The following is a 21,334-nucleotide window of genomic DNA, read 5'->3' as shown; positions in this document are numbered from 1 at the left end:
CCGCGTCTCCCCTGAGGTGCAAGCGGACATGCAGAAAGAGGTGAGGGAGATGCTGGAGCTAGGGGTGGTTCAAAAGTCCTGTAGTGCCTGGGCAGCCCCTGTTGTCCTGGTCCCCAAGAAGGACCAGACAACTCGGTTCTGCGTGGACTACAGGAAGTTGAACGCCATCACCACTACAGACGCCTACCCCATGCCTCGCATCGATGAGTTGTTGGATACGCTGGCGTCCGCCAGGTACCTATCAATCATGGATCTGAGCCGGGGGTACTGGCAGATACCACTTGCACCTGACGCGAGGCAGAAGTCGGCCTTCATCACCCCTTTTGGCCTCTTCGAGTTCACGATGATGCCCTTTGGGATGAAGAACGCTCCTGCCACGTTTCAGCGGGCCGTAAACGACCTGCTGGAGGGACTGCAAGGGTTCGCTGTAGCGTACTTGGATGACATTGCGGTGTTCAGCCCCACCTGGGAGGAACACCTCAAACACCTGTCCCAGGTACTAGAGAGGCTGGCTGCAGCCAATCTGACAGTTAAGCCGAGTAAGTGTCAGATTGGTATGACCGAGGTGCAGTACTTAGGTCACCGGGTGGGGGGTAACACCCTGAAACCTGACACGGGAAAGGTTGATGCCATCCTGGCATGTCCTCGGCCTATCACGAAAAAGCAGGTCCAGGCGTTCCTGGGGACCGCCGGCTACTATAGGAAATTTGTTCCAGCCTATAGTACCTTGGCGAAACCCCTGACCGATGCCACTAGCAAGAAACACCCCAAGGTTGTTAGCTGGACCCCCGCTTGCGAGAACGCCTTCCAAGCCTTGAAGCAGGCACTCGCAAGCGCCCCGGTGCTTCAAGCCCCAGACTTCAGTCGTCGGTTTGTTGTACAAACCGATGCCTCTGACTACGGTCTCGGCGCAGTCCTCAGCCAGGTGGATGGAAAAGGAGATGAACACCCTATCCTCTACCTGAGCCGGAAGCTCCTGCCCCGAGAGGTAGCCTACTCCACAACTGAAAAGGAGTGCCTAGCGATCGTGTGGGCCCTACAGAAACTACAATCGTATCTGTACGGCCGCTCCTTCACGATCATTACCGACCATAATCCCCTGAGTTGGCTGAACCGCACTGCTGGGACCAATGGCAAGCTCTTACGTTGGAGCCTGTCATTACAGCAGTATGACTTCACGATTCAACACAAGGCAGGCAGCTGACACCAGAACGCCGACGGGCTATCCCGTTGCAACGGGGAACTAGATCAGATCTCGCAGGTTAGCGGCAACGACACACATCTTGCTGATGAATGTCTATCTGCCTTCTCCCCAGGGAGGGCTGTCACGGACGGTTGCGGGGCCGCAGGCGCGTCCTGTAACCGCCCGTGAACAAAAAGCGATCGCACTCGATTCCCTGCATCAATTGCGCTTCAAATCGATACAATCTGGGTTGAGTGTGTAGTGGGAGCTGGAGTCCTTTTCTTAGCAGTGAGAGCACCATCCTAAAGGCTGGATGGCTCTTTTGATATGCTAATGAGCCTGGGCCCAGAGAGTCCCTGGCTTCAAGCTGTGCGGATGGCCCATCCATCAGGTATAAGGTGACACCTAGCTGATCTCATGTAGATGTTAATTAACCAAAGGATGCCTAGGTACAGCCAGGCAGGCTACGAATCCACGGGAGGTCTTGACACTTTGCTCCCTAGTAAAGATCAAAGGAAAGTCAGCTGTTAGCAGCTAGAACACACCCTGAATAAACCTGAAGTCTCATGGCATAATCCATAACTTCCCAGATCTGTAATATTTCTGGGGTTCCTGAGATGGCAGCTTCACCAAACGTGGGGGAAGTGTAGCATGAGCCCCGGTGCTGGTTCTGAGGAAGTTTCAGAACATTCTGAGGTAAGGACTGCCAGTTAGGCAGTTTGAAAATGCCCTGATGATACCACAGGGGTCCCACCCCTCATGTCTGGTATCAGGGCGCTGGGTAAATCGAGACAGACCTGAAAATGTTAATAAATCTGCCCTGACCTGTACGGTTCTGTGAGATAGAGCCCATATATGGGTAGATATGATTTCTAGCCCCCAGGATAAGGGGAGGGCTCATCTCATCTTCTAAGGGGGTGTATGGCTCCCCGCCCTCACTCCCTCCTACTGAAGCAGGGGCATAAGAATGGCTGAGGACCCAAACTCAGTGTCCTCCACACTGAAACATCTTGAATTCATCAGATGCCAGCTTGAGGATATGCTGGCATCCACCTGGTCTGAACTCTGAACTCAAATTGAAACCCAGAACTCTGTTTTCCCACAAAAAGGACATCTTTCCAGGAACTAAGTATTTTTCTCCCTTTTTTTATTTTTTATACTGGCTATTACTGTTTTAATAATTGTTGATTTTAATAATTGTCTGTATATATTAATTATTTATATTGCGTGAATAAACGACTTTCTCCAAGTCATTCACTGTCCGCTACCCTGCTTATCAGCACACACACAGAACTGATCCCGGGTCTCTGAAGATACGCTACTGTTTGTTTGTTGTTGGCTAGACAGAATACCGCGTGTTTAACCGTTTTATTCGCAGGACTAGTCAGTCAGTTAGTGGGCTCCACGGTCCCATGGTAACCGCGGTGGTGGCAGTTTACTCTGAACCAGTAGGTGACGTGGTAATTACCCGTGTCTCACAGGCTCCCTTCTGAGTTGTCTGCGGCTAATTCTTAACGGTTCCTGCGCATTGACTGCGACCAGAGTTCGCACGATCTGTGCGCTGGCACCATTTAGAAGGCTAAGTGCGGTCGGCCACTAGGGCTCCTGTGACATGGGGTCATTGTTTTACATTTATAGATCCACATACATTCCTTTTGGAGTAATAGCCTATCAAAATCTCCCCTCCTAGGGCTTATTTTGAGATTATAAATCCCTCTAAATTTGAAACCCCTTGTGTTTCCCCCCTGGCATTCATTAAAATGGACTGCCACTGCACTTTCAACTTTTTTATTTTTTATATTAAGATGTTCTCCTATCCTGGTACCTAAATCTCTTCCCGTCTTTCCAATATAAATCTTGCCACATGGGCATATAATCTGGTAAATCACCTTGGTTGTAGCACATGTTATATAATCTCTTATCTTAAATTCTCTACTACCTGAACTATCAGAAAATCCCTCACCTTCCATTACATATCTACAATGTGAGCAATTCAGACATTTAAACATGCCTTTACGTCTTATATTTGTCTTCTTCTCTTTCCTCAATTCGCTTGACACCAACATATCTTTCAAATTGCTGCTACGTTTAGCCGTCATATGGGGTCTTTCGCCTACTATTGAGGCTATTTCTTTATCCAATGTTAACACTCCCCAATTTTTCTCTAAGACTTTCTGCAACTCCTCCCAATGATCTCCATATCTTGTCACCAATCTGGTAACATTCTCCTGTTTTACCTGTTTCTTGTTCTTTTTTTCTAACAGTTCTTCCCTTTCAGTTTTCAAACCTCTTATATAGGCTTTGCTTATTAATCTAGAGGAATATCCTCTTTCCTTTAATCTACTTCTTAGATGTTTTGCCTCCACCTTATACAACTCAACCGTAGCACAATTGCGCCTTATTCTTAAAAATTCCCTTATTGGTACAGCCTTAACCACTTGCCGACCAGGGGAATTTTCACTGATCGGTGCTGCGTGGGCTCTACAGCCCGCAGCACCAATCAGCAGTGCAGCAGGGCGATCAGACTACCCCCCTTTTTTCCCCACTAGGGGGATGTCCTGCTGGGGGGGTCTGATCGCCGCCGGCCATTAGTGGGTAGCGGGGGGGGGGGCTCCTCAAAGCCCCCCTCCGCAGCGTTTTGTGCGCTCCCTCCCTCCCCTTACCTCCCTCTCCCTTGCTGGGCTGCGCAGGACGGATAACCGTCCTGCGCATTGTGGGATAGGCTTCACCCTATCATATGGCGGCGATCCCCGGCCAATCAGAGGCCGGGGATCGCCGATCTGACTTACGGCGCTGCTGCGCAGCAGCGCCGTATAATGTAAACAGCGGGGATTTCTTCCCCGCCTGTTTACATTTTGCCGGCGAGCCGCTATCGGCGGCTCTCCGGCTGTTCACGGAGACACCCTCCGTGAACTGACATGGAAAGGCCGCTCGATCGAGCGGCCGTTTCCATGGTAACCCGCAGACGACCAGTTTACGCCAATCGGCGTTAGCTGGTCGTCAAGAGGTTAATTTGGGATCGCATATGATGGCTTTCCGCATGCAGCAAAGTGTTGCCTACACTTTCTTTTCTATAACTTGTTGATATTAACCGATTCCCACTCCTGATTAACTTTAAGTCTAAAAAGGTGATCTGATTTTCGTCACAAGTCCATGTCACAAAGATATTTCGTTGGTTGCTGTTCAGCTTTTACACAAATCTCTCTAGACCTTCCCTGTCACCCTTCCACACCATCAAGATGTCGTCAATGAAGCGCAGCCAGAGGGCGACGCCCTCCCCGTACCCCCGCATGCCAAACACCTCCTCCAGTTCCCACATACCTAGGTGCAGGCACGCGTAGGCCGGGGAGCACGCCGCCCCCATGGCCACGCCCCTCAACTGTTGGTAATATTCACCATTAAATTCGAAATAGTTCCTTGTCAAAACAAGCCTCATCAAATCCTGTACAAACGCATTATGATTCTCCTCCTCCTCCCCATAATGCCTCTCCAAGAAGTGTTCCACTGCTTTTAACCCAATTCCATGGGGTATGGACGTAAATAATGACTCAACGTCCAGCGACACTAACAGACATTGATCCGGTAACGTCACCTTTCCAATTTTTTTCAATACATCCATGGTGTCTCGTACATAGGAAGGCAGAGAGATCATTATTGGCTTCAGCTTCTCATCAATATATTGAGCTACTCTCTCCAAGGGGCCACCATTGGCTGATACTATAGGTCTACCAGGGGGATTACTCAAATTCTTATGAGTTTTGGGGATTATATAAAATGTTGGTATATTGTATTCTTTTATTTCCACATACCTAAATTCTCTTTCCAATATGATTCCTTCTACTAAGCCCCATGATAATTTTATGTTGATTTCTTCCACTAATTCTCTAAAAGGATTCCCACGTATTTTTCTATAACATTCGCCATCAGCCAACAGTCTCTCTACCTCCCCCACATACATTTCTTTCGGCATTAACACTACATTGCCACCTTTATCACTTTTTTTAATTATTATGTCTTCCATCGATTGCAGCTCCCTGAGGGCTGTCATTTGGCCTTTTGTCAAATTCCTTTCACCTTTTTTGGACATAGCCACACAGCAGCAGGGAATGAATGGAGTAATGACGAGAGCCCAGTTGCTAGCCCAGGAACAATACAATATACCAACATTTTATATAATCCCCAAAACTCATAAGAATTTGAGTAATCCCCCTGGTAGACCTATAGTATCAGCCAATGGTGGCCCCTTGGAGAGAGTAGCTCAATATATTGATGAGAAGCTGAAGCCAATAATGATCTCTCTGCCTTCCTATGTACGAGACACCATGGATGTATTGAAAAAAATTGGAAAGGTGACGTTACCGGATCAATGTCTGTTAGTGTCGCTGGACGTTGAGTCATTATTTACGTCCATACCCCATGGAATTGGGTTAAAAGCAGTGGAACACTTCTTGGAGAGGCATTATGGGGAGGAGGAGGAGAATCATAATGCGTTTGTACAGGATTTGATGAGGCTTGTTTTGACAAGGAACTATTTCGAATTTAATGGTGAATATTACCAACAGTTGAGGGGCGTGGCCATGGGGGCGGCGTGCTCCCCGGCCTACGCGTGCCTGCACCTAGGTATGTGGGAACGGGAGGAGGTGTTTGGCATGCGGGGGTACGGGGAGGGCGTCGCCCTCTGGCTGCGCTTCATTGACGACATCTTGATGGTGTGGAAGGGTGACAGGGAAGGTCTAGAGAGATTTGTGGAAAAGCTGAACAGCAACCAACGAAATATCTTTGTGACATGGACTTGTGACGAAAATCAGATCACCTTTTTAGACTTAAAGTTAATCAGGAGTGGGAATCAGTTAATATCAGCAAGTTATAGAAAAGAAAGTGCAGGCAACACTTTGCTGCATGCGGAAAGCCATCATATGCGATCCCAAATTAAGGCTGTACCAATAGGGGAATTTTTAAGAATAAGGCGCAATTGTGCTACGGTTGAGTTGTATAAGGTGGAGGCAAAACATCTAAGAAGTAGATTAAAGGAAAGAGGATATTCCTCTAGATTAATAAGCAAAGCCTATATAAGAGGTTTGAAAACTGAAAGGGAAGAACTGTTAGAAAAAAAGAACAAGAAACAGGTAAAACAGGAGAATGTTACCAGATTGGTGACAAGATATGGAGATCATTGGGAGGAGTTGCAGAAAGTCTTAGAGAAAAATTGGGGAGTGTTAACATTGGATAAAGAAATAGCCTCAATAGTAGGCGAAAGACCCCATATGACGGCTAAACGTAGCAGCAATTTGAAAGATATGTTGGTGTCAAGCGAATTGAGGAAAGAGAAGAAGACAAATATAAGACGTAAAGGCATGTTTAAATGTCTGAATTGCTCACATTGTAGATATGTAATGGAAGGTGAGGGATTTTCTGATAGTTCAGGTAGTAGAGAATTTAAGATAAGAGATTATATAACATGTGCTACAACCAAGGTGATTTACCAGATTATATGCCCATGTGGCAAGATTTATATTGGAAAGACGGGAAGAGATTTAGGTACCAGGATAGGAGAGCATCTTAATAATATAAAAAATAAAAAAGTTGAAAGTGCAGTGGCAGTCCATTTTAATGAATGCCAGGGGGGAAACACAAGGGGTTTCAAATTTAGAGGGATTTATAATCTCAAAATAAGCCCTAGGAGGGGAGATTTTGATAGGCTATTACTCCAAAAGGAATGTATGTGGATCTATAAATGTAAAACAATGACCCCATATGGAATAAATGCTGATTTCAATTTAGGTGTGTTCCTGTAGAATCCGTTTAAGGGTTGGAGCTCTTCCCCTCTTTCCAGATAGGCGAGATAAGATAGAGTTGGTAGTTCTGGTAATTTTCCCTCTTTGGTGGCCCCATGCCCCGCGAATAAATTTTTGTGGGGGAAGTGTTTCCTGGGTCCTCTCTCGATGCAGATAAAAGGTCCATGAAGTGTTGGATAAAAACCGGTAGGAAAGATAGATAATATAAATGTAGGCTAATGTATGGAAATAATGAAAGATGTTAGAGTAACATTTATGAAAATTTAGGTAGTTCATGATTGTAATAAGCAGCAGTGGAAATTAAAGCGTAAATTGCATTAGAAAAATCTATATTTCTGAAAGAATGGAGAGGCAATGATTAAGGGATAATTTATAATATATAAAGGAGAATGTGCAGTTACTGAAAAATCCACAAGATGGTGCTGAAGAGTATGATAAAATGTTTATTCATGAACTATTCCTATTTAAGCCCACTAGAGGGCACATGAAAACCGGATATTGAGTCCATGCCTTGAAAAAACTCGTGAAATGAGTGAAACGCGTTGGCTATACTTGGACTGTACAGGCTACCGTAGGGGGCAGAGGTGGAGCAGAGGAAGCGGCATCCATAGCCGCAGAAGTTGCGCAACACCGCCGGCCGAGTTCTAATAGCGGTGCAGCGCGATCCATAAACGCCATGGACAGGAAACCATTAAGGGGCTGGAGGTTACACGGAGGTAGTGGGGACGCCCACGTACTCATCCTCGCCCCAGAAAACTTGAAAGGCTTGGTAAGACTGTTCAAAATCTTTCGTGGCAAGTAATTTATTGAATGAGAAACAACAAACAAACAATTGTCAATTTTCCACCAGTGCCTCATTGCGGGCCGTTGTGAATTTTATACCATGGGTAAATTCATGGACACTATCATTACAACCCTGAATGAATTAAAGGGAACTTCAAGAACAATTTATAACATGAATTTTGGGCAAAGGTTTGGAATGTTATCAGGAAGTGATTGAAGCACATTCAGCTATAAGGCCGTTTAAAGGGACAGTGCAATACAATATTCAAACAAAGTGATTGAAGTAAATATGAACTCTTTGCAGAGGGAATCACAATAATTCATGTTAGTTCCCATCACCGGGGAGCAATAGGGCGTGTGCAATAATAGTGGATAGTGTGAGGAAGTTAATGAAGTGTTTATATGCAAAATCCTTGCAATACACTTTAAAATCAAGCTAACTCCGCCTGTCCAGTGTGATTCATAATAGAGGTTTATAGATATTCCCAGAATAGGTGGCCAAGTGTATAGATGTCCCCAGAATAGGTAGCAAGATCTATAGGTGTCCCCAGTATATGTAACTAGGTTTTCAGGTGTCCCCAGTATAGCCAGGTGTATAGGTGTACCGCAGTATATGTAGTGAGGTGTACAGGTGTCCCCAGTATATGTAGCCAGGTGTTAAGGTGCCCCCAGTATAGCCAGGTGTATAGGTGTCCCCAGTATAGCCAGGTGTATAGGTGTCCCCAGTATATGTAGCCAGGTGTATATGTGCCCGGAATATGTAGCCAGGTGTATATGTGCCCGGTATATGTAGCCAGGGTGTATAGGTGTCCCCAGTATATGTAGCCAGGTGTATAGGTGTCCCCAGTATATGTAGCCAGGTGTATATGTGCCCAGTATATGTAGCCAAATGTATATGTGCCTGGTATATGCAGTCAAGTGTATAGGTGTCCCCAGTATATGTAGCCAGGTGTATAGGTGTCCCCAATATAGCCAGGTGTATATGTGCCCAGTATATGTAGTCAGGGATATATGTGCCCAGTATACAGTGGGTTGCAAAAGTATTCGGCGCCCTTGAAGTTTTCCAGATTTTGTCATATAACTGCCACAAACATGAATCAGTTTTATTGGAATTCCACATGAAAGACCAACACAAAGTGGGGTACACATGAGAAGTGGAACGAAAATCATACATGATTGCAAACATTTTTTACAAATAAATAACTGCAAAGTGGTGTGTGCATAATTATTCGGTCCCCTTTGATCTGAGTGCAGTCAGTTGCCTATAGACATTGCCTGATGAGTGCTAATGACTAAATAGAGTGCACCTGTGTGTAATCTAATGTCAGTACAAATACAGCTGCTCTGTGAGGGCCTCAGAGGTTGTCTAAGAGAATATTGGGAGCAACAACACAGTGAAGTCCAAAGAACACACAAGACAGGTCAGGGATCAAGTTATTGAGAAATTTAAAGCAGGCTTAGGCTACAAAAAGATTTCCAAAGCCTTAAACATCCCACGGAGCACTGTTCAAGCAATCATTCAGAAATGGAAGGAGTATGGCACAACTGTAAACCTACCAAGACAAGGCCATCCACCTAAACTCATAGGCCGAACAAGGAGAGCGCTGATCAGAAATGCAGTCAAGAGGCCCATGGTGACTCTGGACGAGCTGCAGAGATCTACAGCTCAGGTGGGAGACTCTGTCCATAGGACAACTATTAGTCATGCACTGTACAAAGTTGGCCTTTATGAAAGGGGGGGGGGGCAACCATGTGGAAGAAGATGCTCTGGTCAGATGAGACTAAAATGGAACTTTTTGGCCAAAATGCAAAACGCTGTGTGAGGCGGAAAACTAACACTGCACATCACTCTGAACACACCATCCTCACTGTCAAATATGGTGGTGGCAGCATCATGCTCGGGGGGTGCATCTCTTCAGCAGGGACAGGGAAGCTGGTCAGAGTTGATGGGAAGATGGATGGAGCCAAATACAGGGCAAACTTGGAAGAAAACCTCTTGGATACTGCAAAAGACTTGAGACTGGGGCGGAGGTTCACCTTCCAGCAGGACAATGACCCTAAACATAAAGCCAGGGCAACAATGGAATGGTTTAAAACAAAACATATCTATGTGTTAGAATGGCCTAGTCAAAGTCCAGATCTAAATCCAATAGAGAATTTGTGGCAAGATCTGAAAACTGCTTTTCACAAACGCTGTCCATCTAATCTGACTGAGTTGCAGCTGTTTTGCAAAGAAGAATGGGCAAGGATTTCAGTCTCTAGATGTGCAAAGCTGGTAGAGACATACCCTAAAAGACTGGCAGCTGTAATTGCAGCAAAAGGTGGTTCTACAAAGTATTGACTCAGGGGGCCGAATAATTACGCACACCCCACTTTGCACTTATTTATTTGTAAAAAATGTTTGGAATGATGTATTATTTTCGATCCACTTCTCACATGTACACCACTTTGTATTTGTCTTTCACGTGGAATTCCAATAAAATGTATGCATGTTTGTGGCAGTAATGTGACAAAATGTGGAAAACTTCAAGGGGGCCGAATACTTTTGCAACCCACTGTATGTAGCCAGGGGTATATGTGCAAGTATATGTAGCCAGGTGTATAGGTGTCCCCAGTATATGTAGTCAGGTGTATAGGTGTCCCCAGTATATGTAGCCAGGTGTATAGGTGTCCCCAGTATATGTAGCCAGGTGTATAGGTGTCCCCAGTATATGTAGCCAGGTGTATAGGTGTCCCCAGTATATGTAGCCAGGTGTATATGTGCCCAGTATATGTAGCCAGGGGTATATGTGCCAGTATATGTAGCCAGGTGTATAGGTGCCCCCAGTATATGTAGCCATGTGTATAGGTGCCCCCAGAATATGTAGCACTGGCGTACCTATCGACCCTGCAGCCCCTGCGAGCGCAGTAGGGCCCGGGGGACTCAGGGGCCCGGCGCCCGCCTGTATATATGGACGAACAAGCAGACGGGAGGGCAATCATTATATTAGTCAGTCACTTGCCGGTGCCTGCCTTGCCCTGTCGCACAGGACGCACAGTGACGACACGCAGAGGCAGAGCAGCTGCTTGAAGCTGCTGCCTCTTATCCCGTCAGATCTCACTGCCCCGCCCCCATCAAGCACGTGGTGGTCCTGGAAGAAGAGCGAAGATGCAGGCACCCCGTTGTGATGGCCTGCCTGAGTTGCTGTGATTCCAGAGGGAGAGATCTCTGCCTGCAGTCCTACAGAAGGACTCCTGCTGTGTGTAAATATGTTGTTGTTGTTTTTTTGTTCCTCTCTGCAACCTGCCTGTCACTGCCTTTTATGTTGCTGATTGCCCGGGGGATGAGGGAGAAAGTGGGGTTTGAAGAGGTGTGTGTAAAGCAGGGATTTCTTTCTTACTTCTTTAAAGTGGACCTGGACTCTTGCTCAGCACAGAAGAAAAACAGAGAAATACACCCTGTATGTATTTAGAGAGTTTTACTCGGTTTAATCCCCCCTCATCTGTGACTAATAAGAAGTTGTAATTTGATTCCTCAGCAGTGTCATCTGACTGCCACAGCAGATAAGGCAGATACCTTAGTTCTGTGTATGTATTGGGAATAGTGCAGAAACTTACCACACCTCCCTTGCCCCTAATTATATCTGTAAAGTGGCTCCTTCCTGAGTCCTGGTTAGCGCAGGCGCAATATGTCCGCGTGAGGACACACGCACTCCTGCCCAAGCGGAATATTTCTGTGTCAGTGGGCATTGGCGTAGGGTACGTCTTCCCAGGAGTGCGTGCATGCGCCAGCGGACATCCTGCATTGACCCTGCTGACCAGAACTCAGGAACGGACCATTACAGATAGCAGACATCAGGGCAAGGGACGTTTCTGCACTACTCCCCTACCCACACAGGGCGTCATTTTTACAGAGTTGGGACAGGCGCTGGAGAAGTGGCAGGAAGTGGGGAATAAGGATGACAGCAGTAATTAGCACTGTTACAGGTGGCTGGATGTGATGGAAACACAGAATATGAACAGACAGGTCTAGGACGGGTGACAAGTGGCTGGGTGTGAGGTTGAGGGAGGAGACAAATGGTAGGATGTGAGGATGAGGCAGGGTGTAGTGCTGGGATAGGTGACAGAGAAGTTGAGCATGTGAGCATGATGCAGGGAACAGTACTATGTCATGTGGCTGGGCAAGAAGGTGAAGCAGGAGACAGAGCTGAGAAAGGTGACTGGCAGGATAAGGCATTAGACAGAGTGACCTGAGATGTTGGGGAGGTGGGATTAGAGGGTTGAAGTTCTGAATTACGTGGGGCTTCTTGCTTCTGCATTCTATCAGGTTTTTGCTGTAGTTACAATTTTCTCCAGGTTGCTCCTGTCCTTTCTGAAAGATCTGGCAACTGTACGTCTCCTTAGTCTCACTCCTGTGGCTTGGAGTGTTCAGCACATGCACAGTCTTTGTGAACTGTGCAAGCACAGAATGCTCCCGTCTGCAAGAGTGCAATCACTGCGCCTGTGTGAGGTCTGGCACGCCTGTGCATAAAGCCATTTAGCTTAATGCTCATGCATGGCTATACTCACGCAGGGGCAGTACGGCTGTGTTTGTGCATTAAGAGCAGTGTGGTGTGAAATTCAAGAGTCTCGGGCAGCGATGATGGTCTGGAGGAGGACACAAAAAGCCTCCGGAGGATCCAGAGGCTTCCCTTTTCTTAAATAGCTGTTTTTTAGGTCCCAATCTGTCTTGGGTTTGATGTAAGCCTCATCTACACAGTACATATTTACATCAGATAGACGGATCTATTAGATAGATCTAATAAGAAATTGCATCGTGTAGATGTCTAAATTGTTTCAGATTAATGTTGCGATAGATTTTGCTTTAAGTACCCACAATCTATTGCAAAATGTAACGCAATCTGATTGGACCGGTTGGAAATTATTTAATAGAACCGTCTAATAGATCCGATCTGATGTAAAATTGTACCATTTAGATGAGACTTTAAACATTTACTTAAGGCTTAGGCTTGTTTCATGGGGTGGGGTGGGTAAGGTTGTTTTTGAAATTCTGGTGAAACGGAAGAGACCTGGGGGGTGGGGGGTGGAGTTGTGATGGAGAGGGCCCCATCCAAGATTTCGCAGGGGGGCCCAGTGATTTCTAGTTACGCCCCTGATATGTAGACAGGTGTATAGGTGTCCCCCCAGCTGGAGGGGAGCAGTGCAGTGGAGAGGAGCATTGGGCAAAGCAGCGGGGAATGGCGGACGTTTCCCCCCCTTCCCTCACCTTGGGGCTCCTCTCCCTGGCTCTCCCCTCAATAACGATTGCAGCGGTGGCTGGCGGCGATGGCTGGCAGCGGCATCAGTGGGCGGGACTTACCTCCTCCAGTGTTTTCCGGCGAGTCGACGCTGTTCGTGCAGCTATTCTGGTCTAGTGAAGATCAGAGCAGCGTCATGCACAGCGTCAACTCGCCGGAAGACTGGAGGAGGTAAGTCCCGCCCACTGATGCCGCTGCCAGCCATCACCGCCAGCCACCGCCGCAATCGTTATGGAGGGGAGAGCCAATAATAGGAGCCCCAAGGTGAGGGAAGGGGGGGAAACATCCGCCCTTCGCCGCTGCTCTGCCCAATGCTCCTCTCCACTGCGCTGCTCCCCTCCAGGGTGCTAGGGTGAACGGCATCCACTCTCCAAAAAAAGTGAGTGGACATCATCGTCCCGCGTTCACGCAGGACTCGACCCCTGCATTTTAAAACATCAGATGCATAAAAGAGTGAGTGTGTGTGTCTTTGTGTGTGTCTGTGTTGTTTGTGTTCTTGAAATGTTAATATTTTCTCTCGAAGTCCACCCCCCGGCATAAATAAAAGGATACCATCTGATAGCTTAGTTAGCATTTAGCATGCCGAAATGTAAATTTTTTTTTTGTGTAAAATGAAGCAAATGCAACATAAAATCCTGTTTTGCAGTTTTGTTATATTAGTGAAAGCAGTATAATTGTAATGCTGGGAATACATGGTAAGTTTTTGCCGCTCGATTGAGCCATTTAGATCGATCGATTCCGCATGGGGGACAATGGAAAAAAGATAAGGAAAACGAGCGGAAGATAAGAGAATCGCTCGTGGAATCGAGCAGGGAATCTATCGGGCACCAGAATCGAGCCGCAAAAATGTACCATGTATTCCCAGCATAAGGATCAATTTCCACTTGTGTAGCAAACGTACCTGTTTGCAGAACTGGTTGTAGTAACAATGGGGCCCCTGGGCAAAATTAACCTGGAGGCACTTAGCAGACAACCCCCTGGACCAAAAAGCGGCATTAGGGGCCCTTTGTTGGAGCCAAATTTCCCCCCAGGGCCCCTGAGCTTGCTGCTGTCAGTCTGTAGTTCCATGCACTCCCATCCTCGCAGGGGGGCCTCTCCTCCATGACCTGGTGCATGTTATTTCATAATAACACGCTGTGGGTCGCAGAGAAGATGCAGCCAGCTGTGGATGAAGACGTGAGTGCACATAGCCACTGACTGACAGAGGAGTGAAGTGAGACACTGCTCTGCCAAAGGGTCTGCAGAGGTCCTGGGGTGCAATAGCTAAGTTGGGGGGAGACACCTTGAGGGCCCCTAGAGGCTCTGGGGCCCTGGGCAATTGCCCCATTTGCCACTATGGTAGCACTGGCCCTGCCTGTTAGGTACGTTTTCTACACTTCTACTCAATGTAGGAAGCAGATACTAGTGGTAAAAAATGTAACAAATAACATTTAAAGTGCTTGTGCATGCCTGTTACCACTATAACTTCTTCAATGCTTGACTAGTGATACTATTAAGCCACAAAGGTCAATATTCTATTAACTTTTCTCCTGAGTTTTTTCGGGAGAAAATACCTTACATGCTCCCACTGTGCAAGGAAGTACTCGGCCCTTATCCATTTATCTTTTCTCCTGCATTTTCTCCAAGAAGATAATTTTTCATCTCATCTAAAAATAACTTTTCACCACTTAGCTGAAAAAGTGTTTAAAGAAAACTTGAAACTAAAAAAGTTCCCCTGGGGAGTACTCACCTCGGGTGGGGGAAGCCTCCAGATCCTATCGAGGCTCCCTCCCCCCCCCCCCCCGACCTCCTTTGTCCCATGGCAGTCTCGCTGTGCCCCTCCGAACACCGGGGATGTAAATATTTACCTTTCAGGCTCCAGCGCAGGCGCAGTATCGGCTCTCCGCTCGGAGATAGGCGGAAATAGCCGATCGCTGTCGGGCCGCTCTACTGCGCAGGCGCAAGTCTCCTGTGCCTGCGTAGTAGAGCGGACCCGACAGAGATCGGCTCTTTCCCTCCTGAGAGCCGCAACAATGCCACCCGCTGGAGCCAGGGAAGGTAAATATAGCAAGCCTTGTCAGGCTTGTCAAGCGAGGATTGCAGGAGACTTCAGGGGAGCCAGCTCTGGATTGCCTGCAGCTACAGGGGAGGGGGAAGCCTCATTGGGACCCTAATGCTTCCCCCTTCTGAGGTAAGTACCCCCCAGGGGACATTTTTTTCAGTACAGAGCCTCTTTAACAGAAGGCAAAAAAGTTATATCAAACTTATTTTGAGTAATTTCTTGCTTGGTGGGAGCTTTATCAGGCCTGATCCAATTCAGTTTTTCACCTAAGGTTTCTCCTAGCAGATAATTTTTCAACTTCGGTTTATAATAACTTTTGAGCACTCTGCAAATGAAAAAGTTCCAAAAGTAGGTGAAAAAGTGCTGCCAAAATTATTATTACTATTATAATGATATTTTCTTGCTTGCTTGTGGCTTAACTGCTTGCCGGCTGTGCCACGCCGATGGGCGTGACCGCGGCGGCAGCCCCAGGACCACCTAACGCCGATCGGCGTAAGGTCCTTGGGGCTCGCAGTGCAGGAGATCGCACCCAGGCTGCATGCGCATCTCCTGTTGGTAGGCGTAGCGGAGCTCCTCCTTCAGTCTCCAAGTGGCGATTGCCGCTCTGGAGACTGTTAGAAGGCGAAACCGCTGTCTAATTACCTTGTACAGTGCTGCGATCTGCAGCAGCGCTGTACTGGGGACAGCCGTGTGACACGGCTGTCCCCCAGGGACACTAGAGAGCGATCGGCTCTCATAGGCTGAAGCTGTGATTAGCCGGCTGGGGGGGAGGAGGGCTTTTGTAAAAAATAAATAAATACCGTAGGCAAATTTAACCACTTCCGGATTCTCGGTGCGTATATGTACGCCCCTGAATCCTGAAGTGTATTCCATGGGTTCCATGTCAGTTCACGGAGGGTGTCTCCGTGAACACCCTGCGAGCCGATCGGCGGCTCGCAGGGTAAATGTAAACACACGGGGAAGATCTTCCCCGGTGTTTACATGTATACGGCGCTGCTGCGCAGCAGCGCCGTAGAGGAGATCGGCGATCCCCGGCCTCTGATTGGCCGGGGATCGCCGGCATCTGATAGGCTAAAGCCTATCCCATCAGGCGCCGCTCACAGGGGGAGGGAGAGGGAGGGAAGGGGAAGGAGGCCAGGAAGCGCTGCGGAGGGGGGCTTTGAAGAGCCCCCCCCCGCAAGCGCAAGCAGCCGGCGGCGATCAGACCCCCCCAGCAGGACATTCCCCTAGTGGGGAAAAAAGGGGGGAAGTCTGATCGGCTTGGCTGCAACCTGATCTGTGCTGTGGGCTGGAGAGCCCACGCAGCACAGATCAGCACAAAATACCATGGTATAGAAGTGGTTAATTAAAAAGAAATAACATAAATATTTATATAAAAAAAGGCATTTTATTGGTAAAATAGGAAAATATCTGGATCAGAGCCATCTTATTGATGAAATTAGAGAAAGTGCAGGATAAAAGTTAATAGGATATGGGCTAAAGTATATAAGGAGCCTATTGGTGGCCACACGTTACAATTTTTCTGTTCGAATTTACCCCAATTTGATTTAAGCGATCAATTGTGTAAGAAAATCAAGAGACTTTTTTTTTTCGATCAATAAATAATTAGTAATTACACAACTTTCTGTAATGGGGAAATCTAGATTGTATTGCATCTATGCTAATGCTTACATTTCTTTCACATGTATGTAACTTACTACTTATGGAGTGACTTGAAATGACCCTTTTTGGAGGTTTTTCATTATATGAAATACATTTTCCAACCCTTATTGTAAATGAAAGAAAGCAAGACACAATAGGTTAATCATTGCAAAGTTCCATCTCTCTCTAACGCTTAACCTGCTTGTTGTTTTTGTTCCAAAAACCTGAAGGCATTAAATCTCTTAGAAATAACACCCTTAAAGGAACTACTGCAGTACAAATGGTCCATGCTTGGATATAAATACTTTCTGCTGTGCACTTTCCTGTACATTCTGTACACTATAATCCTGACTTTATGCTGCTTCTACCGGCCGCTAATGGAAGAGACTGCAGATGGACACAAAAGAAAGATCATCACAAAGCCATTTTATGTAAGTGTTCCATGTGCTATTCATTTCATTACAGCAATCCATCCTCATTGCAGAATGTCTTGAGACAGCACAATACAGTACTGCACACATACATCTGTCTTCTACTGTGTGACCCTGGTGCTAATAAAAGCTGCCAGGCATTACTGCTCAGATTAAAACTGTGTCTCCGAAACTATAAACTGGCCCTTAAGTTATCTCTTACACAGGCTCTAATTAAACAATCCCTATCACTAACTTCAGAGTATACTGCTTGAATTAAATAAAATATATATTAGAGACTATAGCAAGTTAAAGAGTGTTGCAGTAAAATGTAAAGGATTTAAAGGTGCCACACTTATATTAAAGGGGTTTCTGGCGTAAACCAAAAGGAGTACGTTCTCTAGGGGAGCAGAACAGCGGGGATGCTTTACAAATACACTGGCTAAAACAGTTATCATAGCAGCCAGTTTTCTTGCCAGAGATAAAAGGTGAAGGTCAACTTGCCAGTATGTGTGACAATGCCAATATTATAAGCTAGTTCTGAAGGTGTTTCTTTTGTACACCTTGGGAATGATTCATTAAAGCGGACCTGACCTCAGAACTCCTCTCCAACTGCCACATGTGTCATGCAGCATTTTTTTTTACTAGGCATTAACCCCACCCCATACTGAATTCAACAAGGTGTCCTACAGGCTCATTTGCTGCATCTCTATTTTAACACCTTTTACAGGAAAACACAAAGAGAGTTCAGACAATTTCGTAGCAGGGCTAGTACTATGTTTAGCTACTTTTATCTCATCGTGGGCCTGATGCACAAATTTGTGATAACACTACCGTCCACAACAATATTAACCTTATTTTCAGCACTGTGCGTTACACTATGAGCGTGACCTCCGGTACTTGAGTAGTATGACTGTTGCTATGGTTATGAGCATTACTAAAGGTAACACTTGTTAATAAAGCACATTATTGTACGGTTAACGCTATTTGAGTACCGCAGGTTGCACTAATAGCTTTAGGTACTTGCTGACAGAAGTAAGGGTAATATTGCCATGCATTGTCTGTGCACTGCAGCATTGACATGGCACTTTAGGTACTCTTTAAGGCTACAAAATATAAAAGCTCTATTACTGATAATAGACATAAAATTATTTGAATCCGTGATGTATTCATTATCCATTACAAGTAGATAAAAACAGCAAAATACAACTTATTTCTATGCACTTCACATTTTCCAAATGCAAGAGTTGTTGCACTTTTTTTCTTGTGAAAACGTGAAAATTTTATGAGAATACATTTAATTATTTTGCTCATCTGTGTTGTTACATTGGTGTTTTAAAACAACTATATTCAAAACAATTAATGGTAGTGATTGCAACAATTAAGAATTTACATTTCAATGTTCAATTGTTTTCAAATATTCAGGATTCATATAAAACTAGAGATGATCATCTTCGACTGGTTGGAGAATTAATTGTGATCGTGGGAGGTGTTCTGATTCTTGTAATTGAGGTATATAACTTATGTTTGTATTGATAAACAGTACCAATTCAAGTGTCTGTTCATTGCATTGATGTCTCATCCTTTCTCTCACTTGTGTCTGTTGTGGTTCCACAAGGCTCAGAACTTGGCCCAGTATTCTTTTCTCACTCTACTCTTGATTTGTCTTTTTTCTAGTTCTACCATCCATAATTTATTACATTTAAATTATTCTTTTGTTAAAATGACACTATTCCTATATCTCATTTCTATATGTTACAAGTATTAATAACACATATTAGTTTAACTTGCTTACTTTTGTGTTTATAAAACTTAGTCATTTAATACTGTCAGACTGCAGTGTCTAACTTAATGAGAGTCAATGGATGTGTGCAGTTGTTGAAAATGGATAACACTTACTCCTGCTCTGTGCATCTAACTACTCGCCCAGCAAGGTGAGAGTTTGTGAGCAATCTATGAGCAATTCTTAACTGACTTGAAATTGAAATAGCATTAAATTACAAAAAGAATTAGGCAGTGCATACTTAAAGCTAATGGGAATCAACAAAAATACAAAAATACAAAAAATACACAAGATACTTACCTCTAACTGGCCCTTGTTTAAGCATTGGCTTAATTTGAATTGCCTGCTGTAGGAGGCTTCGGAAGTCTTCAGAAGCCTGAGTGCTCCCAAAGACAGGTAACTCCATACTGCGCACAAATGAGTTCGCGAGAGAGGGCACTCGCGCATGCACAGTATAGAGCAGGCTGTCTTCGGAAGCACTCAGGCTCCCAAAGACTTCCAAAGCCTCCTTCGGCGGCAGAAAGCAGTATTTGACCAATCGGTCAAATACTGCTACCGAGGAAGCCATCGCTGGAACGCTAGGACTGTGAGAAGAGTGGGAAGGCTCTAAAGAACCCAGAGCTTTCCCTCTCCTTAGGAAAGTATATAGTTGATTTTCTTTCTTTATTTCTATTTTTTTTTGTGTGTGTGTAAATTCCCATCTACTTTAAGTGTATTGGAATTTTTTAAGTGAAAGTAAAGTTTCCCTGCAAACCATACCTGAACTGAAACTAAACTTAGAAATAATTGTATCTATTTTCCTACTCGTAAATAAACCATTCTTGGAATGCCACAGCCTTATTTTGTGTTTTAAAGTTAGGGAAGGGTAAGTTTAACATTTGTATTGTCACAAGTAAATGATAACTGTTTTTGATGTTATACAGCTCCCATCTTGAACTATTGATCTTTTTTATACATTCCCTACACACAGCAGTGTTTTTCAGCCATGCAAAAGTTTAATGGCCAGTAATTCATTAGTTATCAACGAGAGTTATGACTCAGGTCCAACTGCAGGGAAGTGTTATTAACAGTCCTGTGCCCATATGCAAGTCACATTTTCACTTGTGTTTTCTCCTTGGTGATATTTTCACAACTTGTCATAAAATGCCATTTAAGCCACCAGCAAGCAAGAAAATACTCAAAACAATTTTAATTGTACATTTTTACCAACCTATGGGTACTTTTTTAATTGTAAAATGCTGAAAAGTTATTTTAAAGTAAAGTTGAAAATTATCTCCTAGGAGATAACTCAGGAGAAAAAGGTAGTTGCATATGGGCCCTGTATTCTTAGCCAAGCAGTGAGAAAAAGGAACAGGTGCTATGTAGGATTGGGACAATAAATACTGTATACATGTATAAACATGTATATCTCTTTGTGTTACATGTCAGTTAAGTAATGTCTGCAAAGTACTGTATATACTCGTGTATAAGCCTAATTTTTCAGCACAAAAAATGTGCTGAAAAGTTACCCCCTCGGCTTATGTGCGAGTCAGTGGAGCAGAACTGATGGTGGAGCAGGTTTTGTTACTGGCAGAGGAGTTTAAGGATTGTGCATTAGTAATCCTGCTCTGGCCAGCTGGCTCCCTGCTGTGTCTGTGGCCCCCATTACCGGCAACATAGTGTGCTGCTCTAGACTACCTGTGTCCCCTGGCTTGTGGAGCGGAGTGTGCAAGCAATGTGTCAGCGGTGCAATGATCGGGGATTCCTCCTGTGTGGCAATCGCTGTGTCTCATATCTATGATCACACAGAAAGACTGGCAACGCTGTCTGAGAATTATAGCTCTTTTATTCCATAGGAAGGCAGCAGTGACAGACTGCTGTTTTGAGTACAGTCTGTCACTGCTGACTTCCTATGGAATAAAAGAGTTATAATTCCGGTGCCAGTCTTTCTGTGTGGACTTTGCTGTGCTCCCCAGGAGGCACTGGGGTGCGACTTTGGCACACTGCATGCTCCTTTTTTGGATTGGTGCTCCCTTCCTTCTGTTTTTGTCTCATATCTATGATGTCATTTAGTGGCGTCGTGAGAAACATATGTATCATCCTTGGGTCACATCTGGGCATGGGGAGGGGGGCAGACTTGTACTGGGGGCACATCTGGCTACTGTGGAGGGGGCTATACTAGGGAGGGAGCTTATATGCGAGTCAATCACTTTTTCTTGGTTCTTGAGGGAAATGTGGGTACCTTGGCTTATACGCGGATCGGCTTATATGCAAGTATATACGGTACTAAAAACTCAACGTGGCTAAAATGGAGCTGTCTCCCCTCCATAAACCCTCTTCGAACACCTATTAACTTTTCTCTACCTGTATATAGAACTAACACTACTATGCTTTGCATTCAAATCAGGGGTGTAACAATAGCTTGGGGGCCCGACCCACCTCT

General features: G+C 45.4%; 1 protein-coding gene across 1 annotated transcript in view; it reads left to right on the top strand.

Annotated features, from left to right (window-relative positions):
* Positions 1-21,334, top strand: part of LOC137504727 (transient receptor potential cation channel subfamily V member 6-like) — a 91,391-nt gene that overhangs the window by 30,366 nt on the left and 39,691 nt on the right. Inside the window, exons 8-9 of the mRNA XM_068233312.1 lie at positions 16,950-17,150; positions 18,555-18,641. Of these exons, the coding sequence (XP_068089413.1) occupies positions 16,950-17,150; positions 18,555-18,641 (288 nt within the window). The remainder of the gene's footprint in view (positions 1-16,949; positions 17,151-18,554; positions 18,642-21,334) is intronic.

The sequence above is a fragment of the Hyperolius riggenbachi genome, chromosome 4 (assembly GCF_040937935.1).
Source record: "Hyperolius riggenbachi isolate aHypRig1 chromosome 4, aHypRig1.pri, whole genome shotgun sequence".
Classification (NCBI taxonomy): Eukaryota; Metazoa; Chordata; class Amphibia; order Anura; family Hyperoliidae; genus Hyperolius; species Hyperolius riggenbachi.
The sequence above is the reverse complement of the archived record's forward strand: the minus strand, read 5'-3'. Positions and strand labels throughout refer to the sequence as shown.